General features: G+C 41.4%; 1 protein-coding gene across 37 annotated transcripts in view; it reads left to right on the top strand.

The window, feature by feature from the left end:
- ZMIZ1 (zinc finger MIZ-type containing 1) overlaps positions 1-27,173 on the top strand; it is a 497,476-nt gene that overhangs the window by 361,549 nt on the left and 108,754 nt on the right. For 2 of the 37 annotated variants that reach the window (XM_065553376.1, XM_065553370.1), the window contains exon 1: positions 11,394-11,540. The exons of 19 other annotated variants lie outside the window; for them this stretch is intronic. Coding sequence is in view for 6 of the 18 variants with exons in the window: in XM_065553360.1 (XP_065409432.1) it covers positions 12,479-12,644 (166 nt within the window). In the remaining 12 variants the exon portion in view is untranslated. Of the gene's footprint in view, positions 1-11,355; positions 11,676-11,878; positions 12,145-12,463; positions 12,645-27,173 lie in introns of those variants that run through there. 16 more of the 37 variants (XM_065553366.1, XM_065553365.1, XM_065553374.1 and 13 more) reach the window with 13 other exon arrangements.

The raw sequence follows: 27,173 nt of genomic DNA on the forward strand, positions 1-27,173 counted from the left end.
GATCGCGTTCGCAGAAAAGAGCAAGTTGGTTTTCAGAAAGGGTGTGGATGCACAGACCAGATCTTCATTCTACGAAACATAATAGAACAGTACTTAGAATGGCAACGGCAACTCTACATAAATTTTGAGAAGGCTTTTGATAGCATTCACAGGTCCAGCCTATGGCGCATTCTGCGGGCATATGAAATTCCTTTCCGTATAATCAACGTAATCAAAAGCTTCTATTGCAACTTTACATGCAGTGTTGATCACAGTGAGCTCAGTTTTGAAGTTAAAACAGGAGTACTTGAGGGGTGTGTCATGTCTGCAATCCTCTGCAACATTGCCATCAACTGGGTAATGCGGCGTACAAAAGAAAACATGCCAAGAGGCATTAAATGGACACTCTTCTCATCCCTTGAAGACCTGGACTTCGCAGATGATGTCACTCTCCTATCACATACCCAACGCCATATACAAGAAAAAACAACTCGACTCAACACATTCTGCCAGCAAATTGGACTGAAAATCAACCGCAGTAAGACAGATATCATGACCTTTAATATTGTCTCTGTGTAGCAGATCGCAGACTCACTGCCGCAGTGCCTCCTGCTGGTTGTCCTGGAATTAGCTTGATTCCAGCACTCAGAATGCCCCCTGATGGCCGGTGTCTCTCCTGCCTCAGGCCTCGTGTCCGTCCCAGACCCCGGTGCCCTTTTCCCTCGGAACCCCCAACCCTCTAAGTTCACCTTATCTCAGTGGCTACTGCCAGTCATCATCTAGCCCCCTTTCTCTGGTACAGACTGCAGTCTGTAATGGCCACTCATCACTGGCAAAGGGGTTGGACCTGCTGCTTTTCTTGGCCCAGCTGTCTCCCTGCAGCCCCAGTACCTCCTTTGGCCTTCACCAAAGCCTCAGCCTGGGGACTCACCAGGCCAGAGCTCCCCAGCTCTGCCTGTCCTTCCCCAGCACTACTCTGCTTCAGGTACCCTATGCTCCCGGGCAGCTAGGTCCTTCCCACTCCAAGGCTGGAGTGAGACTCTCTGTCTCCTGGCTCACCGCCCTTTTATCAGGGCAAGCTGTGTCCTGATTGAGCTAGCCACACCTGGGGCCCGCTATCCAGCCAGCCTCCCTCAGCTGCTCTTACTCCCTTTTCTAATTGGGTACCAGCCACAGCCCTCTCCAAGGGCTGCTTTTAACTCCTGCTCTTCTGGAGTGGGGCAGCTGCCCCACTTACACTCACCATCGCCAGTACAGATAGAGGATTATGTTCTCACCAATGTGGAAACATTCACATACTTGGGCAGCACCATCAGCCAGGACGGTGGAAAAAGCCAGGACATCCAGAACAAAATCAATAAAGCCAGGATCACTTTTGGGAGCTTAAATACAGTCTGGAAATCATCAAAATACAACACCAAAACCAAACTCAAGATTTGTCAGAGCTGCGTACTTTCAACACTACTTTACAGTGCAGAATGTTGGAGAATGAGAAAGTATGACATGTCCAAACTGTCTTCATTCCATACAATCTGCCTCAGAAAAATCCTCTGTATCTTTTGGCCCAGAACAATCTCAAACCAAGATCTATTGACACAGTGAAGCCAAGAGGATTTGAGCATCATCATTGCCAGGAGGCACTGGAGATGGATTGGCCATGTGCTTCGGATGGAAACTGATTCCATCACCAGAGTAGCAATAAGATGGATACTTGAAGGCAAGCGAAAACGAGGCTGCCCGAAAACAACATGGTGAAGAGCTGTGGAATCCAAGCTGAAAAACCTGGGGCACAGCTGGGGAACCATTGAAAGACTTGCCAGAAACACACTGGAGTGGAGGAGCTTCGTCACTGCCCTAAACGCCAGAGGCGTAATAGGAACATGATGATGAAAACTTGCACAGGTGAAAGATGCTATCCTATTTCATTTGCAAAGAGTGAAGCTGAATGCAGGCTAAGCTGAACAAGTGGAACTTTATTAAGCCCTGTGCACAGCCCTCTCCATGTGGCTGAGATGTTTCTAGTCTAACTCTGCACGGTGTCTGTTTTCCTAGTGTCTTGTCAATAGCAGCCCCTCCAGAGAATGTGGGCCCTCTGACTCCAATTCGACTGATCACATCGAACTCATTACCAGTCTCTCAGGGGATTTCATCCTCCAGTTAAGCCATCCTCTCGTGCTGTCATCCTCCAGTTAAGCCAGGTTTACACTACAAACTTTTGCTGATATGTTTGTTAGGGAGGTGATTTTTTTTTTAACTGAATTTCTATATTGGCAAAAGCTCTATTATAGGCGCAGTTACACTGGCAAAAATGTGGTTGTGGTGGTATAGCACTCTTTTTTGCTGGTATATGTCTCTGAGCGGGGGGGAGGGGAAGCTATACTGGCAAACCTTTTTTAGTGTAGGCCTAAATGATTGTTGCTTGCCTTCATTTGTTCATTAATAATAATAATATAACATCTAGCTCTTATATAGTGCTTTTCATCAGTAGATCTCAAAGCACTTTACAAAGGAGGTAGCAAACATGCTGATTTTACAGATGGGGAAACTGAGGCACAGAGAGGTGAAGTGACTTGCAAAAGGCCACTCAGCGGGCCAGTGGGAGAGCCACGTATAGAAATCAGATCTCTTGAATCCCAGTCCAGTGTTCTATCCACTAGGCAGCATAGTGCCTCCTGTGACTTTAGAATAGAGATGGTCAAAAATTTCCAACATTGTGATACATCTTTTTCGTAGAAACTTGGCTACAAACATTTTTACAAAATGTTTGTCATTTTTGACCACCCCTAATTCATTGTATTTTAGTGGTTAATAGCAAAAACACAATTTTCTGTCGCTTTGCTTAGCTGTTCTAAACTTGCTTAATCCATAATCTGTGACATAATATGCACCATGAGCTAATTGGGGTTAAATACTCCGTATGAATCCCCATAGTACCCCTTTTCATACTCTTGCTGTTGTTTTGTTTTTGATCCTCCATTACATTTCAGGGATTAAATAAATAAATGTATTTTAGAAGACAAAACTCTGTTATATATTGTACTTGTGAGTATAGATGCTTCTTGCATCCCTGGAATAGCCAGAAGGTGAAGAGTTAAAAATGTAAGGCCTTATTAATGTAGGGAAATGCTGACACATGTTTTTCAGTCCAATTCTGACAGAGCACCCATCTCTAATTTGCTTGTCTCTTTACCCATATAACATTGTACATCTGTCCTTGAAAACAGCTCTTGCAGCATGAGTGTAACCAATAGAGTCAATTTAGCAAAGGTTGCTGTCTGCGTCCTAGCAATGCAGGCAGACAGCCTGGAGCTACTACTTATTATCAGCTAAACAGGTATATGAATAATTACTAAAGATAGAAGCCTGTGTTAATTGCTGTTTTTAATTTTGTTCTTATAAATTGTTACAGATATTTTTTCCCTACGCAAAAAATGCTGAAGTGACTCTTTTTTTCAGATTCTGAATAAGCTAATGGGGTCTAAGGCATTTTTAGCTATAAGAGAAGCCATTCCAGTATTGAAACACAGTCACGGAGGCTCCTTTACACTGCTAAGGGGGCATAAAGTGTAACTGAGCTCAGTGTAAAATGAGAATCAGGCCCATAATATTCAGAGTTGAATGAGCCCATAGTCCAGTAACCTTTGAAATACCAAGATTAAGCTCTGGGCTTTCTTATAATAAGGGTCTGCAGTTTTTGGAGAACTACCTGCTTTGAACAGAATGTTGTAGAGAGAAATTTGGTAAATATCTGTTATCCCTAAAGCTCTTCTTTATGTAGCTGTAGTGATTACCTACCAGTGTTCTCTTGGGATTCCTCTGAGCTACACCGCTTTCAATTCAGGTCCATTCCCTTTCTTCTGCAGTAACTGCATATATTCACTTTCAAAATAGCACAAAACTTTAATAATTCTATTTTGGTTTTGCTAATATTGTAATCCTCCTTAGTGTACAGTCAAATATGGGTATTGAGGGATGCTCTTAAAGTCAGATTGGTGCAAGGAGAAAAAAAGTGACAATAACTGGATTTGGTCCACATCAAGAAAATTTTGCCTTATTGATCTTAAACACCTGATCCATGCTACATCTCAATATCCACTAAAAGCAATGTTGGATGGCTTTCTGTCAGATTAATATGAAAAACAAGTATCTGCATATGTGCAGAGGTTTGTTTAGATAGCGAAAAACATGCAGTGGTATTTCTGAAACAGATTTCGCGCGCGCACACACACACATATGCTTTTTGCATGTAGACGGGAAAGATTTTCCAGCGTGTGGTCCACTCTCAAAATAGGTCAGTTTTTCTGGCCTGAAACACTGATGCCATTCCTTAAGTGATTCTGGATAATGTTGCCTTCTGACAACTTCTGCATCTTCCTCTAGCATATGCAGAATGGCACCAGCAAGAGAGCTGTGTGCATTTGTGATGGTTTTCATGGTTTGATGGTGGTCTTGGGAGAGGGGCACACAACATTGTCCTCGTTTTTTTGAATGGAATCCAATCGGTTTCATCTCAGCTTTCTTGTTACATTTGAATTCTAATGCTCTAACAACTCATGCCCACTGTGGGACTGGCATTCTCTTGTTGACTTTCCAATGCAGAAGATGCAAACCATTGTGGGAAGATGAGGGCCTTTTCCTATCTTATTCATGTCCTACTCAGTGCATTTGCATCACTTGTTCTTTCTTAGTTTTGGTCCCTCTAATACTTTCGCTTCTCTCTTGTGGCTATAGGTGGATGAGTTGGGTTTGAGAGGGAACCTTTACATTCCCCTTCACTGTTGAAGCTCAGCTGCATCAGACAGTGGCATACTTAGGCTCAAGGGGATGAGTACAAGCAAACCCTGAGGGCCCTATTCACAGAACCATTTGAATGGCCCTGACATGGGGGAGTGGGTATGGAATGAGGAGGAGATGACATTTAGTGACCCAAGGTATGGTATGATAAATGGTAGTGGAATGTTTGTAATAATCAAAGTAAAAACAGTCATTTAGGCTGACCTTGTTTTCCTGAAGGCTTTTATCTCCTGAGGGTCTTAGAGAGCAACCTTGACAGCAGCTGAAACAAAACAAACTGGTCTTACAGTGCCAAGAAAAAACAGAACCCAGACCAGGGTTTTTACTATCAGTCATGGAGTGACTGGGGATGGAATTTTCTTTACTCCACGGCATCCCCACCCACTACCTCCTTGTGGAGTTTCCTGTCCTCTTTCTTTTTAGCTTGCTGTCTCCAGACCTGCCTCATTATCTACCCCTGAGCACCTTTTGCAGGGAGAGGAAGGAGCTTCGCTATAGTTAACCCTCTGCATGCCTGTGCCAACATGTGGCTTTAGTTTGCTGGCACACAGCAAGTGCAAAACAAATAGAGGAGTGGAACCAAATAAATAATAGTAAATGCCTGGATAGCATTGGCCTAACTCTGCTCCTGCTGAAGTCAATAGACAGTGACTCTAATCCTCAAGTGCTTAACAAACAGAGACAAAGCTACCTCATAGATGTGACTGGTCTCCCATTTGTGGAGAGGCATGGTGGGCCTTGAGCTGTGCTTAGATGCTGGAGAAGGTACAAGATGAAAGTGAAGCAAGTGATGCCTCTAATGAGCTTGAATTATCATCAATATGCAATGCTAGACGAGGCAGGCACAAAAGGGTGGTCTTGTGAAATAAATATAGGCAAAAACAGGGGGCTTTACCCTTTAAATAACACATAAGCCCATTAGAATTAGTCAATTAGGTTTGCCCCCATCTAAAAGTAGTTCCTGCATCTCTAGACTTACTGAAGTAACAAGGTAAATTGGGCAGCTTGCCAACCCCTCTGCAGAAGTATCTACTTACTTAATGAAGGCTACTGAAAAAAGTACAGAGATGGTTAAAAATAAATGGAGCTTGGTTTTGGGAATCCCTTTGATCACGCAACAGTGTAACGAAATTGGACTTGGTACAAAAAGGCCTCTGTCTCTGTCTAATTCACCAGAAGTGCTTTGCATGCAATGGACTCCCAACTGCTGTGTCCAAAGGAGGCATTAAAGATGCAAATGACCATTGGAAATGTACATTTCTGGCTTTCATCTATATGGTGGTTTGTATGGGACTGTCTACAAATTAGGAGCATTGGGGAGTAGGGACATGTAAGAATTTAATAACTAGTAGGAGCTTCTCTTTTGCTGCAACCAGAAATATTTATATTGGGACTCTCCAGCCTAAATCTCCCACATGATGAATTCACAAAAATGCTGGTTCCTGTGATCCTCATTATTCTTAATGGTATGGAGTCTGATCTTATCATGCTGAAAGTCACCTACACCTCCCAGGGTAGAAAACTGTCCCGGTGAGTTAAATGATGTAGTAGCTCTTGAAAGACGAACGGAAAAACTCAACAGATTTGAGAATATTTGGTCTTTCTTTTTAGAGTTGTCTGACAGCTAGCGATGTGTACAGGGAGCTCTATTGATGGGAATGGTGAAACAGCACTGGAGACAGTTATAGACTGATGGTGTCATTGTATAATGGTTTTCTGGTTCTTCATGATACGTTTTCTGTCTGCCACACTATGTTGGGAGTGTGATCTTTCCCTTATGTCCTCCTTTCTCTTTGCTTTGGTTCCTTTTCCCCTCTGTTTTCTTACAGTGGATAGCAGTGAATAAAATGTAAATATATGAACATGATGAATTTGGCTTTTTTTTCTATCGTTCTGTAGTTTTCCATATTTCATTGTAATTGTCATAGCTCTTTTGGGTCTATGTATGGTAAAGACATTTAATAAAGAAGAAATAGAATGAGAAGGTAGCAAAATCCTACACTAATAAGTGAGATGGGGTTGTAAGGTGGGCTTCCTCTTCCGAAGATGATGGTGATTATAAAGGGAAAAGGGGAGGGCATTTCCTCCTTACAATAGTTATGAGCTTCCATAATCACAGTCCATCCTGACCTCATCTGTTGGGTTGGAGGAGAGAAGGTTCTTTCATAATGGGGTTATAAAAGAACATAAAAATGTCCAAGGTCTTAAACATTAAAAATGGCACCTGAGATTGTCAAAGAAAATGTGAAAAGGTCAAGTCCACTTGAACAGATATAGGGTGTGCTTGTCCAAAGGGAAGTGTTTTCAGTATTTCCTGTATTCTTTGGTACCTCAGAATATTAAAATTGTAGAGTCCGTGAAAGTTAGCACAGAGTAGCAGTGGTGAAAAGAGGGAGCCTGTGTGAGCCGAGATGCTACATTACATTCTGGAACTTTTCTGCCTTGCTTTTGGAGACACCTGGCAGAGATCAGGACTTCATGGGTATGGTGAGCTGTGTAGTGTAGCAATCTTTGATTTAAACAAAAGAACAGGACTAACCACATTGCAGAGTTTGTTTTCCTTGCTTAATATGCTGGGCTTCCTCTCCCACCTCTCTGGATTGAGTTGGTTTGATCTTGGAAAAGTGGATTATGCATGAAAGGCACTTGATGCTGAGTTAAAGGATATTCTTTTTTTTTTTAAGTATATTGCTGCTTTCTGACTAGGATGCAGCTTTGTGATTTATAACAGCTTCTACTGATGCAGTCTACTGTGAGACATTTAAAAAAAACCCACAAGGCCACTGACCCATGGAGTCTCTATATTTTTAACATGTAATTGTAATTCTTCTAAAGGGTTTTAAAAAGCCATTGCATCAATGCTAAGATGTATACACAGCGATGGCATTCCTGTCTGCTTTAGATAAATAACCTTTGAATTAATGTACTAAGGGACTGATCCTGCAGTTAAAGACTTTACTCCACTAAAACTCCCATTGAATAAGGACTGCCAGATTGGGCCCTTGGATAATTTTAGATGCTTTATTTCTTTCATTATGGGTAATTTGCCAAGTCAGCAGTTATACTTTAATTATACAAAGTGTCATGTTATTCCAGAATTGGGAATAACTGACATTGTCGCTGCTTGACAAAGAGCATGAGTGGTTCCTTCATCCCCCGCACTTCATGTCTCTAAACTGCTTTGCCCCTCCACATAAGTGTCTGCCCTGCCACGATAACGAAACCACGCTGACGTATCATGATATCCCAATACATCAGGCACCACTGGTGGTGTGGGGCTGACACTGTAATTGGCACTAAAGCATTTAAATTGGAGATTGGTTCATTGTCCCTTCTGCAGCCCACTTATTTTCATTCTTCTGCTTGCTGAGAAATGTTTATTGTTGTTTTTTGTTATTTAATTTTTTAGGTTTTATTTAGCATTAGTAATGTGCTTGGCACTGCACAGTATGCAAAAATAGACAGTCCCTGCCTTAAAGAGTTTATAGTTCAAGGTAGATATAAGTGCTGGGCAATACTCCTTTGGGAGTCTATCACCATCTCTCCTTAATCAGCTAGAGATGTTGCAAATAAAGTACTCCTCGCTCTTCCCGCAAGGGCTGAATGACACTGAGAGTCCAAAGGACACCAGACTTCTCTAGTCATAGGAGCGAGGTGGTTTTCCTGGAAGTAGAATCCATGTTTTCCCAAATGGCAGCACAAAGCACAGCCACTGGGCTTGCTCTCCTACACCGGCTTTTAAAAATGGCTTCCCCAGCACGGACACACACTCCTCCCAGTGGTAAATGACTTCAGTGAGTCTTGTTAATAGTTATCACTGCATGAGACAACCCTTCCTATGATGTAATTTGACATACTGCTGTCATTGGGGCTTAAACATAGTAATCTTAAAAATGATTGGGAATTTGCCCTGCAGAAAAAACTCTTATGATTAATTTCTACAAATGATAAACCACTTCTTTGCCAAAATACGGTAGGCTATGAAGTATGATTTAATCCATTTAACTACAGTGCCAGATTCCTCTGACAACTGTGACTCAAAAGTCATCACAGAAAGTGTTATTTCAAGTGGCAGGGTGGGATTAGAAACCTGCTGAAGATTTGTCAAAGGAGAAGTAAGTACATAATTTTTAGATAAATGATTTGTCTACTCTAAACCACTTCCGTTGAAAAGACAGGCAGTTTAAAGAGAAACCTACACTCTGACACTGGAAAGTGAATATAATAGCAGAAAAAAAATAGTGATCTTTTTTTTTAATGAAAGTTTAAAAAAAGTGTAAACATATCAAAGTGGAAATTATATCTATCTATATATTTTTCTTCAGGCATAACTTCAAACTCTGAAATCAGTGGAGTTATGCCAGCAAGGAATTTGGTCTTTGTTCAGGATTATCATCCTAAATCCCTCCTAGTTTTGCCAGTTCCGAATAACATTGTCATCTGGAACTCATACATGTTATCATTTTCTCTGCCTGCCAATCAATATAATTCACATCTTCTTAAAGTACAGTTCTATTCTGAAAAGTGATAAAAACAGTTTCATGAGATTCTGTGTGTTTCTCTCATTGCCTCCATCTCAAGTTTGATCAGTTTGCAAATTAAAATATTTTTTGTTTGTTTGTTTGTTTGTTTGTTTTTCTATCACCCCCTACAGACTCTCTTTCTGGGCTATGAGAATCTAGCTGGATTCCTTCCATCTCATGCATGCATCAATACTAACGCTTATATAGGCCAAATCATGCTTTTTGTGGCACCTGTGCAAGCCATATTGTTTTAAAATTCTGCCATTAGTTGTACTTGTGCAGCTCTGGGGTTTGTAACTGAGAGGAGAATTTGACTTGCAGCACCTTTTTACACTGGCAGAACTATGAAAGGAGGCAAGAACCCAGTTTGACTATCTGACCTGAAGCTGTATTTTCAGGGATGGAAGTTAGTGAGAATAAAATGTATTTTTACTTGTTTGATCTGGATTCACAGAAAAAAATAAACATTGAACCTGACAATGTCATTTTTTGAGTCACTTTTCAGAGCAGAACCACACTTAGGTATCTCTGGTAGTTTGCTGACCTGATCGGTCATGTTGCAGACACTTGTATTTTATTTATTTATTTATTTATTTATTTATTTATTTAAAACATTTCAGTGAGTAACTGTGAATACTGGAAAAAAATGCAGAGCCTTTTTAGGTTCTTTAACAAAAAGGAATGTAGGTGGGCCTGCTAGTTTTGTGGGGGGTGTTTTGTTTTTGTTTTTTGGTAATTTATGGTCCGTTTTCTTTTTTTGGAATGGAAGCAGCAGCATATTAACCCAGTGAGCTCTGTGATAAAATGTCCGAGTGCCCCTTTAAGAAGTGGAGGAACATTTGTGAAGGTTGTGCCTGGGAAGGAAGCGGCTATTTACCACAGGATGCTATGTCAGGAAAAGGCTGATTCTTGGTCAGCCACAACTTAAACTGCCAGTTTTCCCTCAGAGGAGGAAAAAAAGTCACATATGCTTCCTGTACATTTCTTTCTTGTCCTTTATATTGTCAACTCCTTACAGAAAGCCTTTACACAGAAGAGCTTATTGAAATATCTTTCTCTGTAAAGAGTACTTTTGAAGTGTTGAAAATATTTAAAATGCGCACAAGTCTAATTTTAAACGTAAACAGTTTTAGTTATGTTACATGGAAAATTATTGGAGTTATTAAGAAGAATGAGTCACAGGTAGGTAGTTGAGGTGGCTCGAACTGAGTTCTAATCCTGCCATTCTCTGTGGTCTTGAGGAAATCATTTGAGTGAGATTTTCAAAGCAGGCCATGGGAATTAGCTGCCTAACTTCCATTGAATTCCCTTAGGCTCCTTTGAAAGCACAATTTATCTGTGTCTCAGTTTCCCCATCTGTAAATTAGGAATAATATTTCCTATCCATTTGGCAGGGCTAAATACTTGCATGGTGCTTTGTATATTTAATGATCCATAAATGCTCAGTATTATTGCAGTATCTTGGATTATCAAGGCTAAATAAAAACGAAGGCTCAAGTAACACAATCCTTCCTTTCTCACAACCCACCCCTCACACCCCAAAAAACAAATTCAGATATAAGTGCCGATCAAATGGCACTAACCAACCTTCCTGTATTTCAACAAGTAACTAAGATCAATCATGCTCCTGATGCATATTTAACATTCATCTGACTAGAAAACTTGTCCATTCACTTCCTCCCACTCTGCCTCCAGTGGACTGATTCCTCTTCACATAGGAAGCCACCAGCACTGCCTAAATGCAGAGGCTTCTCTTGGCGCTAATTAGCATGACTAGTTTGATGGATTTAGTCAACAGCATTCTGAGCAGGGGAGGGGGAAAAAAGTGTATTAATTTTTCCAATTCTGAAGACTTTTCAGCCTCCGCACCCTTAATGATTTGTTATATACATTCGAACAAAAGTTGCTTCAAATTAATTGATCAAGGGATTTTATTTTAGTATTTTGGCTGGATGCCAAATAGAGAGGCTTTGTCCTAGTGCTCTAAGCACCACCCCTCCTTGCAAGTTTGAAATGTGAGCTGCCTGGGTTTTTTCCCCCTCCCCTCCTCCTTTCTCTCTCTCCCTTCTGGGCAAAGTGGTTGTGATTGCTTGTGTATGTGTGTGTGTGTGGTGTGTGTGTGTGTGTGTGAGAGAGAGAGAGAGAAGTGGATGTATATATGGATGAGAGAGATGTGTGTAATGGGAGAGATGGATCACTAGAGACAGAAAAGAAAACCAGCCATATCAGTAACATGCAGCTGAGGTGAGATTTTCTGAGTGTTTGATTTTTCTTAAAACCCTTTCAGAAGATTTAAAGCAGCCTTCTTGCATCCTGTGCACTGAAGACATGCTCCTAAGCAATGTCATATGGATGCTGACATGCACATCGCTGTTTCAGGTCTGTTCGTGTATGTGTGAAGTTTTAAAGCTTAACCTGATTCTCTTTATTGTCTCTGGAGGGTTGTAGCTTGAGCACAAATAGCCTGTTGGCAAGTACGGCATGAGCCCATTAGCAAGACTCCATCTGTGATTGGTTTTGCCTGGAAACCGGGAGACAAGCAATGAATAATTGATGTGTGTTGTGCAGTGGCTGGACAGGCAAAGAGAAGAGAGAGAGAGAGAGAGAAACAGAGCAGCGCAGGGTGCCCTCAGAGGGGGGAGAGAGAGAGAACAAGCTTGAAAATAGCTACTGGCTGCCTTATGCTGAGATTAAGGCAACCCTGGCTGTCTTTGTTCTGCACTAGATGGTTTCTGCCTAGAAGTGTTTTCAGACATATGTGGCCTTTTTCTGCAACGGAAGAGAGGCAGGAAAAACAGAGGAGGGGGAGCAGAGGAGGACTAGTTTTTGAATGAAATATAACTTGTGGGTAAGTTGGTTTCTTTTGGGGGGAGGGAGTATATATGGATGTGTGCGAGCGTGTGCGCGTGTGTGTTTGCTCCAGTCTGTCTGAGACTGTGTGTGTGGTGTATGTGTGACAGAGAGAGAGAGAGCATTGTGGGTAAAGCAATACTGCATGTTGTCAGATGGAAAAGGCAGAATAAGGAGATGAAAGGCAGACTGAGTAGGAAACTGGGACATATTTGCATACAGTTACTGTTCCTTGTGCTTGCCCCTGAAGAGAATTTGGGAAGCTGGGGGATATTCAGATCTTACTAATTTGATTGATTGATCCTTAGCACATTGTTATTTTAGAGGGTGAAATGTTGACTAGTAAGCAGACATTTTACAAGATCTTTTTTTGCTTTTTTTTTTTACCTGCAACCATAAAAGCAGAATGTGCATCAAGCATTGATGGCATTTCCTTAAACTGTCTTTACTGTCAGAATGTTGTATATTCCAAAAGATATTCTGGAAACAGCAAATACTGTAAGTGTTGTCACCATTTCATTTACGCTACTTTCATAAAGACCTTGCTGTACGTAACTTACAACTAACATGCATCCTGGCAAGTGGTGTCAAGGAAACTGACACAGACATGACGGTGTCAATAGCAATCTCAGGTCCTAAAGTTGACAGGTATTTTTTCCTCCCAAGTGGAATGCAGTCTTCAATACTAATTGTGATATTTAGCTTTATTTAAAAAAAATACAGGACACCATTGATACATTTGAAAGAGTATTTCGAAAGTTCGAAAATTAAAACTAGTGACACTGAAGCATTTGAAGTCCTGCTAAGTCCCTTGGTGATGTTCTTAATTACATGGAGCAGAGCAAGTGATAGTTTTAGAGTGAAATAAACCAGGCTCAGTTAAATCTGGACAGAAATTAGGCATGCAGAGATGTGGTTGGAATGAAGCAGTGCATAAATTCGGAACTCAAAATTGTGTATCTAATAAACATCAGCAACATGGGTGTAAAGAATAGCATGCTTCCAGCTATTTACTGGGGGGAGAGTAGTACAGTATGTAACAACTCTCCTGATCCGGTGGAATCCTGTTGTGTCTTGAGTAGTTTTAGAGCCTGATCCTATGTCCAATGAAGTTAGCAGCAAAGCACCTATTGATTTCAGTCATCTAGGGTCAGACATGCAGTTGAACTGTTTTCATTTAGGGCCTGATCCAAAATCCATTGGCTTCAGCGGGCTTTGAATCAGGCCTTCAGTCCAGAGTGGCCTGAACTGAGCAATTATAGTGATTCTTGTCAACCACTTACATGTTGCCCTATGCCAGGATGACACAACTGTCGAAAGGGAGATTGCTCTGAAAACCTATGGATTTAGTTTTTGAAGACGAATAAGTAGAAATGTATTCTCTTGTGTGTGCAGGATGAAACTATGAACTAGCCTGATAATGAAGTAGCCAGGTTTATTTTAAGAAGTGATATCTTGATCAGGTTAGGTTAGGCAGTTACTTGGGCCAAGATGACAAACTTCATCTGTATGAGCAATATGCCATTTGAAAAGTGGTAGTATTTAAACTAAAAATAAAGTTCAAATAAATTATTCATAGTTACCCATTTTTTGCATAGAGCTTTATTACAATTTTATTAATAAGATTTGATTAAGCATCTGTTGCTGTGGATCTTGTAGATGTGAATGGGATCCATCACAGAAATCACTTGTCGTTTGACTTTGTCTTGGTTTTATAATACATAGTAGATGCTGCATTTTAAAGTAACAAAAACATACATTCTCTTCCTACTTTGTGCCACACTGCTCTGCAATTTTTTTATTTCTCTTTTGATTTATTTTGTATATCAAAAAGGCATCTGGAGCAAAGCTTTTGGGCTGAAACTGAGGTGAAAAATTGCTTACAACCATTTAAAATTACCATATATACCGTTCGTAAGCCGAATTTTTTTAGTAAAAAAGGGAAGCACCAGCAGGGCCGGCTCCAGGCACCAGCCCAGCAAGCAGGTGCTTGGGGTGACCAAGAGGAAGGGGTGGCATGTCGGGCTGTTCGGCGGCGCGATGGAGCTGCCGCTGGAGTGCTGCTGATCGCGATTGTGATCGCGCTTTTTTTTTTTTCCCCCGCCTCTTGGGGCGGCAAAAACCCTGGAGCCGGTCCTGAGCACCAGAGAAGGGGGTCAGCTTATGAATGGGTAGAGAGAGGGAGAGGGGGGACACAGCCCCTCCCCCCAACAGAGGGAGCAAGGAGAGGCAGCACAGCCAGCAACCAGTTGCTGTCCCAGCCCATTAGGGTAAGCAGCTGGCGCGTCAGGACACTTTTGTGTACTTAGGTTTACCTTCGTGCCTGCGGACGCTTGAGGTAAACAAACCATCTCGGCCCACCAGCGCCTTATCCTCATGGCCCGGTAGCCAAAGTTTGCTGACCCCTGAATTATAGCGTCGGCTTATGAACGGGTTATAAAAATTTTCCATTTTTACTTATCCATCTTGGGGGGGGGGTCGGTTTATAAACGAACCGGTTTATGATCGAGTATAAACGGTAATTTTAGGGAGGAGTGGGTTCCCTTATGATGGAGCCACCAGAAAAAGTTCTTGGGGGAAATGTAACTGCATTGATAGTATCGAAGTATCCAGCTCAAAGCAGTTTGCTTGGGGGAGGATAGCTCAGTGGTTTGAGCATTGGCCTTGTAAACCCAGGGTTGTGAGTTCAATCCTTGAGGAGGCCATTTAGGGAACTGGGGTAAAAATCTGTCTAGGGATTGGTCCTGCTTTAAGCAGGGGGTTGGACTAGATGACCTCCTGAGGTCCCTTCCAACCGTATGATTCTATGATCTTTTTATGAGACAATCTGAACATGTAAGAGACAATTTTGTGGTAGGAAATGAAAATGCTTACCTAAGAGGGGTCCAAAGTTGAGTCTTAAAATCTTTGATCTTGCATAGTTTTGTAGCAGAATGGGTGCAAACATAAAATTTCCACATCTCTGTTTAAATGGCCTTGATAGAAATGTTGCATTGACTGTGCTTGAGTGACACTCACATAACATTTGTATTACCATAACACCTAGGGAAGTCCCAGTCGTGGACCAGGCCAGGTGCTGTACAAACACAGAATGGAAAGACAGTCCTTCTCCCAGACATCTTACAATCTAAGTATAAGGAAAGAGACAACAGAGGGTTACAGAAAGACAGGAATACAAAGAAACAGTGAGACAATAATGTGGGGAGTACGTTTTGGGATGGGGGTTATTTAAGTCGCTTATCAATGTAGTAGCTGTGTGGTTTTAATTATAGTGAGGTAATTTAGAGAGAGATCTGGCAACATGGACTTCTTGTTCGCTAAAGGTTAGCGTAACAATTAGGTTAAGAGTTGCTGTGGCCTACCCAAGAGGTTTAACCAGGGATAAGAATCTGCGTATAAGCTGTTTATTGCTGCTCTATATGTTACAAGCTGAACTGATAACACACAAGTCTGTGTGTTAGTTGCCACTGAGGCAAGGATCTTATTGAACAAAAAGAAATTTTTGATCATATTCATATTCTTTCCCTAGATGACTCAAAAGAAAAGATCGAATTCTGTGTTAAGACAGGAGGCAAGTTTACTTTTCCTGTTCACCTTTTATTGCTTTAGGAATGCCAGCAAACAAAATACATTTTTACGATTTGCAAAGTTATTGACACAAATTGGCATTCCAGAGATATCCGTTAACATCTGTAAAAAGAGACTACCAGTGAAATTCCTTCCTCTGCTGCTGCCCCTATAAATGGGGTAACTGCTAGGTGTCTTACGCAGAAAACTTATAGGAAGTCATTACAGAAGACTTCATGAAACAAGCTGGGCTGCAGGGATAGCCCATTGCAGTTTGCAGACAGGCTGAAAGAAACAAGCCTCACCTCAGCATAGGGTTGGAGTGCTGTAAACATAGCTACCCCCATTTTTTTCATTGCTCTCCCCTCCCCCAGTCCTCCCCAGAACATCTTCAGGTCCAATGAATCCCTTGTTCTGTAGCGCTTCAACAGTGGGATAGAAAAGTACAGAGAAAAAAAAATCAGAAAAGATGGCAAAGTTTCCCATTCCAGTTTGTAGCAGGGTCTGGAAAGTGACACAGAAAGACAGTTTACACAGACAAGGAGAGGAGGTGAAATGAGTAAAAGTGAGCACATCTTTTCTCATCAGTGTCTAAGAAATATTGCTACATGACACTAATCCATTGCTTAGCTTTTCTAGAACTATGGCAGCGTTATTCCCTACCTAATAAGCATCCAAGATAGAAATCAGAATAGGAGACAGGGCACAGATGAGTAGATCTTCCCTCTCTGCTACTCTAATTAAGGCCCTTCTATTCAATTAAAACAGTATTGCGATCAAGAAGCTCCTCGTGGTTAGTGTGTGCAAAAGTGTGTGGGAGAGAGACTATTAGAAAGCCGCCTCTTCCTCCAGTGGAACCAAAAATGTAGATAATGCTTGGGGGTTCTCCTTGGAATAAGCATCCTGACTTTCCAGAGATAAATAGATAATGCAAGTGAATGTGGTCATGCCAAGTTGCCTCTTGGGTGACGGGTACTGGAGATCATAGAATCATAGATTTTAAGGTCAGAAGGGACCATTATGATCATCTAGCCTGACCTCCTGCACAACGCAGGCCACAGAATCTCACCTACCCACTCCTGTATCAAACCCCTAACCTATGTCTGAGCTATTGAAATCCTCAAATCATGGTTTAAAGACTTCATGAGAATCAACTGCCCCCATCTGCCCTTGTCATCCCACAGACATACCCCAATCAAAATGGCATCTGTGGATCACTTTGGGACAAACCCCAAGCAGGGCTTGGGGCAGGGCAATCGAGGCCTGTCAGGATAAATAAAAGCTTGCAAACTGTTGGCCAAGAATCAAATGTGTTTGACTGAACAAGCCCTTCAGCCAGGAAATCCACATAACATTAAGAGATGGTTGAGCCCTTATGAAATGTAACTGTTCGAAAATGATAAGAGGTACGCAAGTGCACAATAAAATCATGCAGTAATTGCTGCTAAATCATGGTGAAGAGTGTCTATCGTTCATCATCAATCTGAAAGCCAGCCCATCTGGCACACACCTAGGATCATTCATTCAGGACTCACTGAAGAGAGTGAAGCCCAGAACAATTATACCATCTTTTCACTCTTAATTAGAAGTTCCTTTAAGAATTTCTCCTTCAGTATCAAGACAAAGTAACCCTGAGAACAGAGGGATGAAAATAAATGAAGTTGAAACAGTAGTTACTTCATCAGTATCGAATGTTTTCGACCAGCATACCTGTAATCATGCTGCATTTCACTAACGTACTTCATTCCCGATATTTTACAGCTCCTCTACAGCACTGTTAATCCTGATGCCCACTTCACTAAGGCCTGGTCTACACTCGGGGGGAGAGGGGTGGTTTCAATCTAAGTTACGCAACTTCAGCTATGTGAATAACATAGCTGAAGTCGACATACTTAGATCTACTTACCGTGGTGTCTTCACTACAGTGAGTCGACTGCTGCCGCTCCCCCGTCGACTCTGCCTGCACCTCTCGCCGAGCTGGAGTAAAGGAGTCGACGGGAGAGCACTCGGGGATCAATTTATTGCGTCTAGACTACATGCGATAAATCGATCCCCGCTGGATCAATCTCTGTCTGGCGATCCGGCCAGTAGTGAAGGCATATCCTAAGATTCCTTCTGTTGAGAGTTAGCCCATTCAACCTGTTGCCAAAGCATAAATTATGTGTATTAATACAAAAAATGTTCAGCCACCCATTCATGTCCCTAATTTTTGTCTGATATAGTCCAAGTGTAACTCCCAAAAATGTTGTGAGAAACCAAACTTTGATACCTGTTCTTTTTTTCTTGAAACCTAATTCCTCAAACCAGGTTTGAAGGCTTCTAGCTATGACTCCTAGTGTCTTTTGACCTCTTCCTTGAAGCTCATCCATCTATGAGTGTTATATTTTATCTTGGCACCATTGAGGAAGTGAACAAAAACATACAAGCCTTGGCAAATATGAGCTGCGTGTAATTTATTTTTAGATTGTGTTAACATCAGTAGGGCCTTTTCTTTTTCAAATACTTGACATTTTAAAATTCTCGGGTGGGATTTTCAACAGCACTCAGCTTTGGCCTCACTTGGCTCCAATTGAATTCAATGGCAGCAGAGTTAGGCCAGCGCTCAGTGTAAAAATCACACTAGTAATATTTTAGTGGCTGTCGTTCTTTTTCTCAAAGATCAAACTTGATATTATTAGAGGCTGGTTGTTCCACCACTGCCCGCCAAACTTCATTTAGCCTTGTTTAACAGGAGTGGGTAGGTGAGGTTCTGTGGCCTGCAATGTGCAGCAGGTTAGATTAAATGACCTTCTAACCTTAAAGTCAGAGCTGAGTCTGGCCCCTTGTTTGTTTTAATGAAATCATAAATTTAGGCAAGTGTCAGAAGTTGTCTTATCTCTTTACTGGGCATCACTAGGAAGCAAAAAATGTGCATTGTGAGAATACTTTGCCAATGAATTACCTGTGTTTTGGCTACATCTCTAGGAAGTGTGGTGGTTGTGCAGTTACTTGCACTGTCTTATCTAGCAGCTGTAAAACTGTTTGGGAAATTTCACTCTGGTTTCACTCCTACCTATAACACCAATACTTTCGGTAGAGCCCATCCTGATTTACTTGTTCATGCAAACTTCAGTGGCTTAGGTAGCCTGGATCCTGCTTGATCTGTCAACAGCATTTGATTCTATTGATCACAGAATGTTATTTGACTGCCTTGAGCAACTTTTAGGTCTCCCAGGTTCTGTTAACTTGGTTTACTTCTTATATTTCTCTACATTCTCATTTTGTTGCTGTCAATAGTTTTATCTCTGATTGATTCTCTTTATGTTCAGTGTGCTATGCCTTTTACTACATGTGATGATACCTTTAATAAGCACTATAGCTGTAATCTGGATTTATTCTTTGAGTTTTGTCTATTCTTATCAGTACATCGTTTTTGGTTCCAGTGCACTTATCTGTCAGATATCTATCTGGTCTTGAGTATTGGAAAACTCCTTCTGTCTTCGCTCTAATAAAATGAAATGCTCGTAGCCCTAAACATCGCGTTGGTCTTTTGTTGCTACTACATAATATTTCATTTGTTTGAAATCATATTATTTTTCTAGCTGTACAGAAATGAAGGGTTATCTTTGAAGAAACATCTGGCCTATATCTTCTTACCATTTAGGGGGAGCATTTCCAGTGTATGCGCTTTTCTGTTTCAGTCAGATCTCCTGATGGTTATCCCTGTTTTGTTTCTGTTCCTTGGGGAAGAAACGTTATAATTTCTTAATTGGCTGATTTGCCTACAGAGACTTTACATTGACTCCACAGAGTAAAACATGGTTGTCTACAATGTACTGCACTGTGCATTGCATTCTGCTTAAAAATTGAGATCCTTACTTCTAAACTATTAGATGGCCTTAGTCCATCAGATCTTGCTGAGCGTCTTAATCCTGCGTTGCAAGATGTTCTTTTAGATTTTCCAAGTAAAATTTGTTTGTGGTTCCAAGATTCACTTTCAAGCCTTATGGAAAAGAGATTTAGGTGGTTATGCTTCTGTTTTATTTCTGGATAAACCTATCTTCTAAAGTGAGGGGACAACCTATTTTCCTTTTGAACCCCCAATTAGATTTTTCCTGGTGGATTAATTTACTTACCTATAAGCCTGTGCAATGTTTTAGCATAAAAGGCCCAATAAAATAGTGTGTTTGGGGGGGTGTAATTACTGTTAATTTCCACTCTAATTCAGAGTGAGAAGAATAATAATTGTAACTTTGAACTTCCAGCGCAACTTTCTTTGCTTTCAGCATGTGCTGTGGTATAGTTTTTTATTTCCTGAGGCAACATTTCTTACATTGACTAGCAAATGTTTTTTGACCTTCATTAGACTTCTCATTAACAAACTTCCCAATATCCATAAACAACTGCATCTTAAGCGTTAGTGATCATACAGTATTTAGTGGCATGTCATTTATGGTATATTGTGGCCATAATTTGGGCAGGAGGCAATGGCTCAGAATCAGCAAGATAACCAGGGAACATTGCTGGTTAAGTATCAGAGGGGTAGTCGTGTTAGTCTGGATCTGTAAAAAGCGACAGAGTCCTGTGGCACCTTACAGACTAACAGACGTATTGGAGCATAAGCTTTCGTGGGTGAATACCCACTTCGTCAGATGCATGCCTAGTTAGTGGTACACAAGAATCCTTACGATTGAGTGTTTTATTCGTAGAGCTGCATCAGCTGAAATGAAATATGAGAAAACTGGAAAATTATACTGAAACCAACTTTAAATCCACTAAAGCCAATATATTTAGAGTTAAAACTGCCATTGCATTCTTAATTCAGCCCATCAATTCCATGTACTGCAGCTTGGAGCCAAAGAGTCTCTGGACACTACAACCACATGAAATGCATTTATGTTGGTCCCAATTCTTCATTCACTCCATGTGCCGACCTCCTATTGATCCTGCCTCAGACAGTAAGAACCTATCACAGGTGCTGCAAAGATGCATACTATATAAGGGCTAGCAGGGAGAAAGAAGGCAGAACATGAGTTTGTGGGCTTGGAGGGAAAACTTCCCTTTAGGTGGAGAGTAACAACAAGGAGAGTGAGGGCAGAGAAGATACTAGTACAGCAGGGAGATGCTGTGACCAGGGGCTGATTTCTGCAGCAGTTTTTTTAGCTATAGAAATGTGAGGGTCTAAAAAAGACCAGGTTGGCAATGTACCACAGTGCACTGAAGGCTTGTATCCTGCTGTCCATCCCTGTCCCTCCCCTGCGAGCTCCTCAAAGTTCACAACCAGATTAAAATACTGCCTTCATTTCTCTGAGCTAGGCTTTTTCTTTCCCCCCCCCCCACATAGAGAACTTATTGTGGCTCTCACGACAGTGTCACATCTTGAGCATTCATCAAGTTTAATGCTCACCTTTGCTGTAATTTTGGACCATGCATTTTGCCCCCAAGAACCACAGTGGAAAGCCACAACTTTTAACTTGCCAATCAGGGCCAAGGAACTAGGTGGAGAATAGGAGCTAACTATTGAAAAAGCCCATAAAGACACTACTGTCTATAGATTTTTTGTTAAAGTGTTTGTAAGAAAGCATAAAAGAGCCATTCTGTACACCAACTGCCCCTACTGTTTAATAGGGACTTCAAAATGACACAAACTACATTTGATGGATTCTGAGTAGGAAAAAAGCTTTAACAAAAGAAATCCTCCTCCTTGTTAAATGACTATAATTTAGCATGGTAGATAGGGCTAACTAAGTGATTTATTTGACATCTATTCCTCAGGCATTTAACTAAATCTGTTGCATGCCCATTCTGTTTATTTTGGCTGATTGACAAATTAACAAGCTATTTGCACGTTAGGTATGGGTGGTACCTCCCCCCCTCTCACCCACACTCCCCACATTTGAACAGCTTTTAATGTAATTGTTTATCATGGAGGCAAATTATTATCCAGACAGGTGTCAATCAGAAGAGGACCTTTTTTAAAAACTGAAGTAATTGTTTGTTAATATGATCATAAATAAAGATGGATGAAAATATTGCCTCTTACATGTACATTACAGCATTTCTGAAACGAGACAGAAACTATCTGAGGAGGTTTAATTTTTTTTTAAACACATTTGGGATGTTGAAATGTTAGATTTTAAGGATAGTTGTCTGATGGTTAGAGCAGGGTACTAGAAGGGCTCAACTTCATTTATTCTTTCTATCTCATCATCTTATGATGGTGCCCATTTCCATTATATCCGAGGACCTACAAGAGACAATAACCAAAATGATAAGTCAATGTTGTGTTAGTAGTTTGAAGTGTTATTTTATTTATTATTATGCAAGTACAAAAGGCGTGAGGTGTGCTCTATAACAGTGGTTCTCAAACTTTTGTACTGGTGACCCCTTTCACATAGCAATCCTCTGAGTGTGACCCCCCCTCATAATATTAAAAAACATGTTTTTGTATATTTAACATCATTATAAATGCTGGAGGCAAAGCGGGGTTTGGGGTGGAGGCTGACAGATCACCCCCCTCCCCCATGTAATAACCTCGTGACCCCCTGAGGGGTCCTGACCCCCAGTTTGAGAATCCCTGCTCTATAATCTGTTAAACTGTTCTTTTGCTGTGCGACTCACACTTATAGTTCTGTAGTGCAGTAGAAAAATGAATGTGGTTTCTTTCATCGCTGTGTTGTTCTAAGCTTCACCTTTCGAAGGTAAAATGATATGATTTTATTGTAGCAATAGAGACAATACATGTTTTCTGACAATTGCAACTAAGGGCTTGGCTACACCTGGGACTTCACAGCGCTGTGAAGCGCGAGTGTAGTCGCGCCGCCAGCGCTGCAAGAGAGCTCTCGCAGCGCTGTATGTACTCCACCTCTCCGAGGGGAGTAGCTTGCAGCGCTGCGAGGAGTGTGCAGTGCTGCAGGCACTAATTACATTGGCGCTTTACAGCGCTGTACTCGCTGCGCTCAGGGGGGTGTTTTTTCACACCCCTGAGCGCAGCAAGTTGCAGCGCTGTACAGCGCCAGTGTAGCCAAAGCCTAAGTATCTTTACTGGCTATGTGCTGGTTGTATATTATTGCTGGCCTTTCAGAGTTCTGAGAACCTACAACTCCGTGCTGTGGGAGCTCAGCATTTCTATTCTAATCAACCTATTAATTTACTCATACAAGCCCATCCCCAAGAATAGACTGAAGCAAACTGGTGTATTCAACTGAATAAGTGTCTGATAGTGGTTTGTGCAAAGTGAATATAAGCTTGTACTTGTACACAGTAAGTTTAAAATGGTGTTCAGACTTCAATTAGTCAAGCGGTAGACATCACCGATTTGATGAACTTAATGTACCCTGTCTACATGCATTTGAAAGCTTATTATGGCTACTTCAAGATGAGGTATGATATGGAGCTATCAAGTGCAGGGCTGGCTCCAGGCACCAGCCGAACAAGCACGTGCTTGGGGCGGCACCTTGGAGTGGGGCAGTGCTAGGATTTTTATTTATTTATTTTGGTTTGGAGGCGGGGCGCTCGGGGGGGCGGGGACTTGGTGCGGCACTCAGAGGGGGGGCAGGGGCTTGGCACGGCGTGTTGCTCAGAGGGGGGGCAGGGACGCGTCGCTCGGAGGGGGAGCGGGGGCTTCAGGCGTCGCGTCGCTTGGAGGGGGCGGGGCTTCAGGCAGCGCGACGCTGGGGGGGCGGGGGCTTGCGCGGCGCTGGGGGGGCGGAGCTTTTGGGCGGCGCTGGTGGAGGTGGGTTCGGCTGCGCGTTGCTCGCAGGGGGGTGTTACGGCGGGGCGGCGCTCTTCTTTTTTGCCTGAGGTGGCAAAAAAGTTAGAGCCGGCCCTGATTAAGTGGTGCCTTTACCATAGAAATGGGGATAAACAATGACACTAACAACATGTTAAAATGACCACTTTGAAATATTTACATTTGTTTCTCTTAGTTTAATATCTCTATGTATTATTTCAAGACATAAAATTGGATTCCTTTGTGACCTCAGCACACCCCCTACAACAATCTAAAGGGTAAATCAAAATCTAATAATAAATTTATCCAGGTATCTGTGAAATGTAATAGTACTGGTGACATTTCTAGTCAACATTATCATCTTATTTATCATTGTAATCTGTCGAGAGTGTGTGGGTTACCACTCTCTTCAGTATGTACACAGTTTGGTACAAAGGAGATTGTTCTGACTACAAACACAGTTGATTGTGCAGCGATTCCTACTGATACAGGCACGAATGGGGTCTTGTAGAAGCTCAGATGCCATTGGGCCCTTGAAGAATACAGGAAGCAGTTCATCATCCACATTTTTCCATGTATGTTGCAATGGTAATCCAATATCTGGTTTACTTACTTGTGAAGACATCTAACTTTTTGATTGCCAAGATCCTCTTTTGACATATTCTTCAAAACTTGTCACTGGTGCTGGCAATGGTGCCTGTTTCAATCCACATGTTATCTGTGTGTTCCATTTTTGGAAAGTAGTGAACAGCAAGAACCAAAACATCTGTATCTGGTGACCTAATTAGTATGGTTCCTCTGACACCAACTGACCCAAAAGTCATTGGCACATACAGCATGCAGAAGCATCCTGTGTCTGCTTCTTCTAAAGTAGTGTAAAGGACTTGGGTTTCTTCAACACCTCTGCTGGTGATGGACTTTGCTACTTCACTATTGGAGAAACCTCCAGCAAGAAGGAGTGTTTGCACTCCTACACACTCAGGTGCATTTTGAACCATATATTCACAGAGGAATTTTACAAGTGACTGCTTGTTGGGTGACACACATAGAAATTTTTTCCAGCGTGTCCACTTACCTCCTGGTATTTCTTGAATCCAATCTTAGATCCTGTCCAGCGCTGTCTTTCTGCAGTTTTCACAGAGTTACTGTTGTCGTATCTGTCAAAGAGTCAATTATAGAATTAGCTTTGTCAAATCCTTTTAGGGCCTTGCCTCAAGTACTCAGCAGCCAATTCATCAAATGTGTGGAATTTGTCTCCAGCCGTCATTTGTATGACAGCCATGGCATCTCTGATGTACACTGTAGTTTCTTTTTACATATGCTTAGCTCAAGGACTCTTTCAGCTTGAACTTCCAGCTTGATGCCCTATTCAGCTTTGTCTTTTTTTCTCACTGTTCATCATCACACAGGTTCTATTGGATGAATAAGAACAGTTGCCACTGAAATATCATCTTTGCACCTTGTTAAGGACAGGGCTCTGCAAAAAACAATTTTCTGGACAGTTGGCTGCTGTGATTGTCCCTTCCTTGCCAGACTTAAATTTGATCCTCTTGGCCATGTCAGCAAATGTTTTGCTGCCAGGTTTCTTGACTGGGCCTGAAGAAGCTACATTAATCACCAGAATCACGTGCACCTATCACAAATCTCTCATTTCTTCTTCACCACGATCTGCTTTTTTCAGTAATACTTTTGGACTTTGACTTCACTACTTCTTCTTCGGTCACTTCTTTCTCTCGTAACTTTTGCATAGTCACACGGAACATGGCTTGTGAGGGTCAATCTGACAAGGGCCAGCTTCTTTCTTGTATGTCAATTACATTGCAAGACCCAAACTCATGGTGTAGCTGTGCACTAAGGCTTATGTGCAGTGGTGTGATAATTTTGCAACTGTTACATACTATATACTCCGCAACTGAAAGGGGCCTTCTTTGAATGTCTTCTGAAGGATGATACACATTGCTGGCTAAATTAGGTGCCTCTTTGTATATCAACCAAAGGAGAAACTCCGGCACATAAGTAGCTGACCTCTGTAAACTACAGTCGCCTGGCTTTGGATAATATTCGGAGGCTTTCATTTTTGGCTATTTCAGACCAAAGGATTGAAGCGACATTGTACAAAACCACTTGTTTACTTGAAAGCTGTTTATCAGGCTCACTCGCCAGAAAAACATCCATAAACATTTGGATGACTTAAGTTCTTGCTTCAGATTACGAGCAGCTTGGATAGCATCGGCTAATGTTGTTGTGCATGGAACAAAATTGCAGAACCATAACGTTTTTCTGACCTTGCCTGTAACTTGCTACTGGAATAGTTTGCAGTTTCTACATCTTAGTAGGACTTTATACCTTGGTAGCAACTAGGACAGGAGAAGAGCCGCTTGTGTATAAGATCATTGTCTAGGTCTTCAATCAGCGGATAAAATGCATAAGGTGACTGTATTGTTGCAGTGTAACTAGATGGTTTTGCTTAGATTCATTTAACTTAAGTAGGAAGAAAGGCATGGTGAGTGATAAACTACATTCTTAGCAATCAAGTCTTCCACAGATATTCTGTGAGCATGTCATCTTTTCTCTGAAGAACTGCCTCCTTTAGATTGGTTGCTCTTTCAAATTTTTCTGTTTTATGAAGGTTCTTATCTGTTTTGTGTGTGTTTCTCAGGCAAACAATACAATAGGACTAATCGCTGGAGGATGTGCTTGTTCTGGTGGCTATAAAAGCAGGTCAACATGATGCTCTCTGATTAGATTTCTGATTTCTGTTTTCGTTCCTAGGTTCAATACAGTTCTGACATGTGCCAAATCCAACTTGCTTGTGTATTTCTAAAAGCAACCCCTGCGATAGAATATTGGTGACACATCATTTAAACTAGAAAACTGATCCAGTACAATTCATCTCTCCTGGTTTCTGCTGCCAGCGTCACAGAATTCTGTCCAGCATTGGTGGCTTTTGACAGTTTCTGCATTCTTTTGAATTTCTTGACAAATAACACATTTTTCAAAGTTTGTGGGGAGTCTTTGTCTCCTTGATGTAAGCTTTGAGGGGCTTGTATTCTCCATGTCTTCATATGCAGTAACTTGCCTGTAGAGGAAAATTCCTGAAGTATATTGTTAGCATTACCATGCCCACCACCGCCAGTTTTCATTTTGTACACATATACAGACTTGTGCTAAATTAGATATAAATTAGATTAATTGGTCAGTATCAAAATAGCATTTTTGTTTAGTACGCTCTTTGAAACCCAATATGAAGCTGTGTATTGTCACCTCTAACATAATATTAACCTGTGCATAAGTGTCACTGAATTAAAAAGCTAGTTTCTATAATATTTCAAAGGCTAGTACTGCATGCATAGGGCAGATTAGATGCTATGTTGTAGGTACAAAAGCTTACAAATAGAGAAGTATTACATTAGGAATTCATGTACATTTATATCTACCCACTATGCACTACGAACTGTGGGCATACAATCTACTGCTTCTGGTACACAACCTTCAGACTGATCTGGTCAGAAAATTTCAATTAAAAATACAGAATACTATTCGAATCACTTGTGAGATACGTTGACAATTAAGAATATGCAATGTGAAAGCATTTCATATTAGTATATTGAAAATGCTGATATTATCCTTTTTGCCACATGCTAAATAGTTTAATCATTTCTGGAAAAAAAAAAACTTGCCCATGCAAAACCAATACAAATCTTTTAATACATTGTTGTTTGGTAGCTTTGACGAATAAACACCATATT

This window comes from Chrysemys picta, chromosome 7, assembly GCF_011386835.1.
Source record: "Chrysemys picta bellii isolate R12L10 chromosome 7, ASM1138683v2, whole genome shotgun sequence".
NCBI classification, from domain to species: Eukaryota; Metazoa; Chordata; order Testudines; family Emydidae; genus Chrysemys; species Chrysemys picta.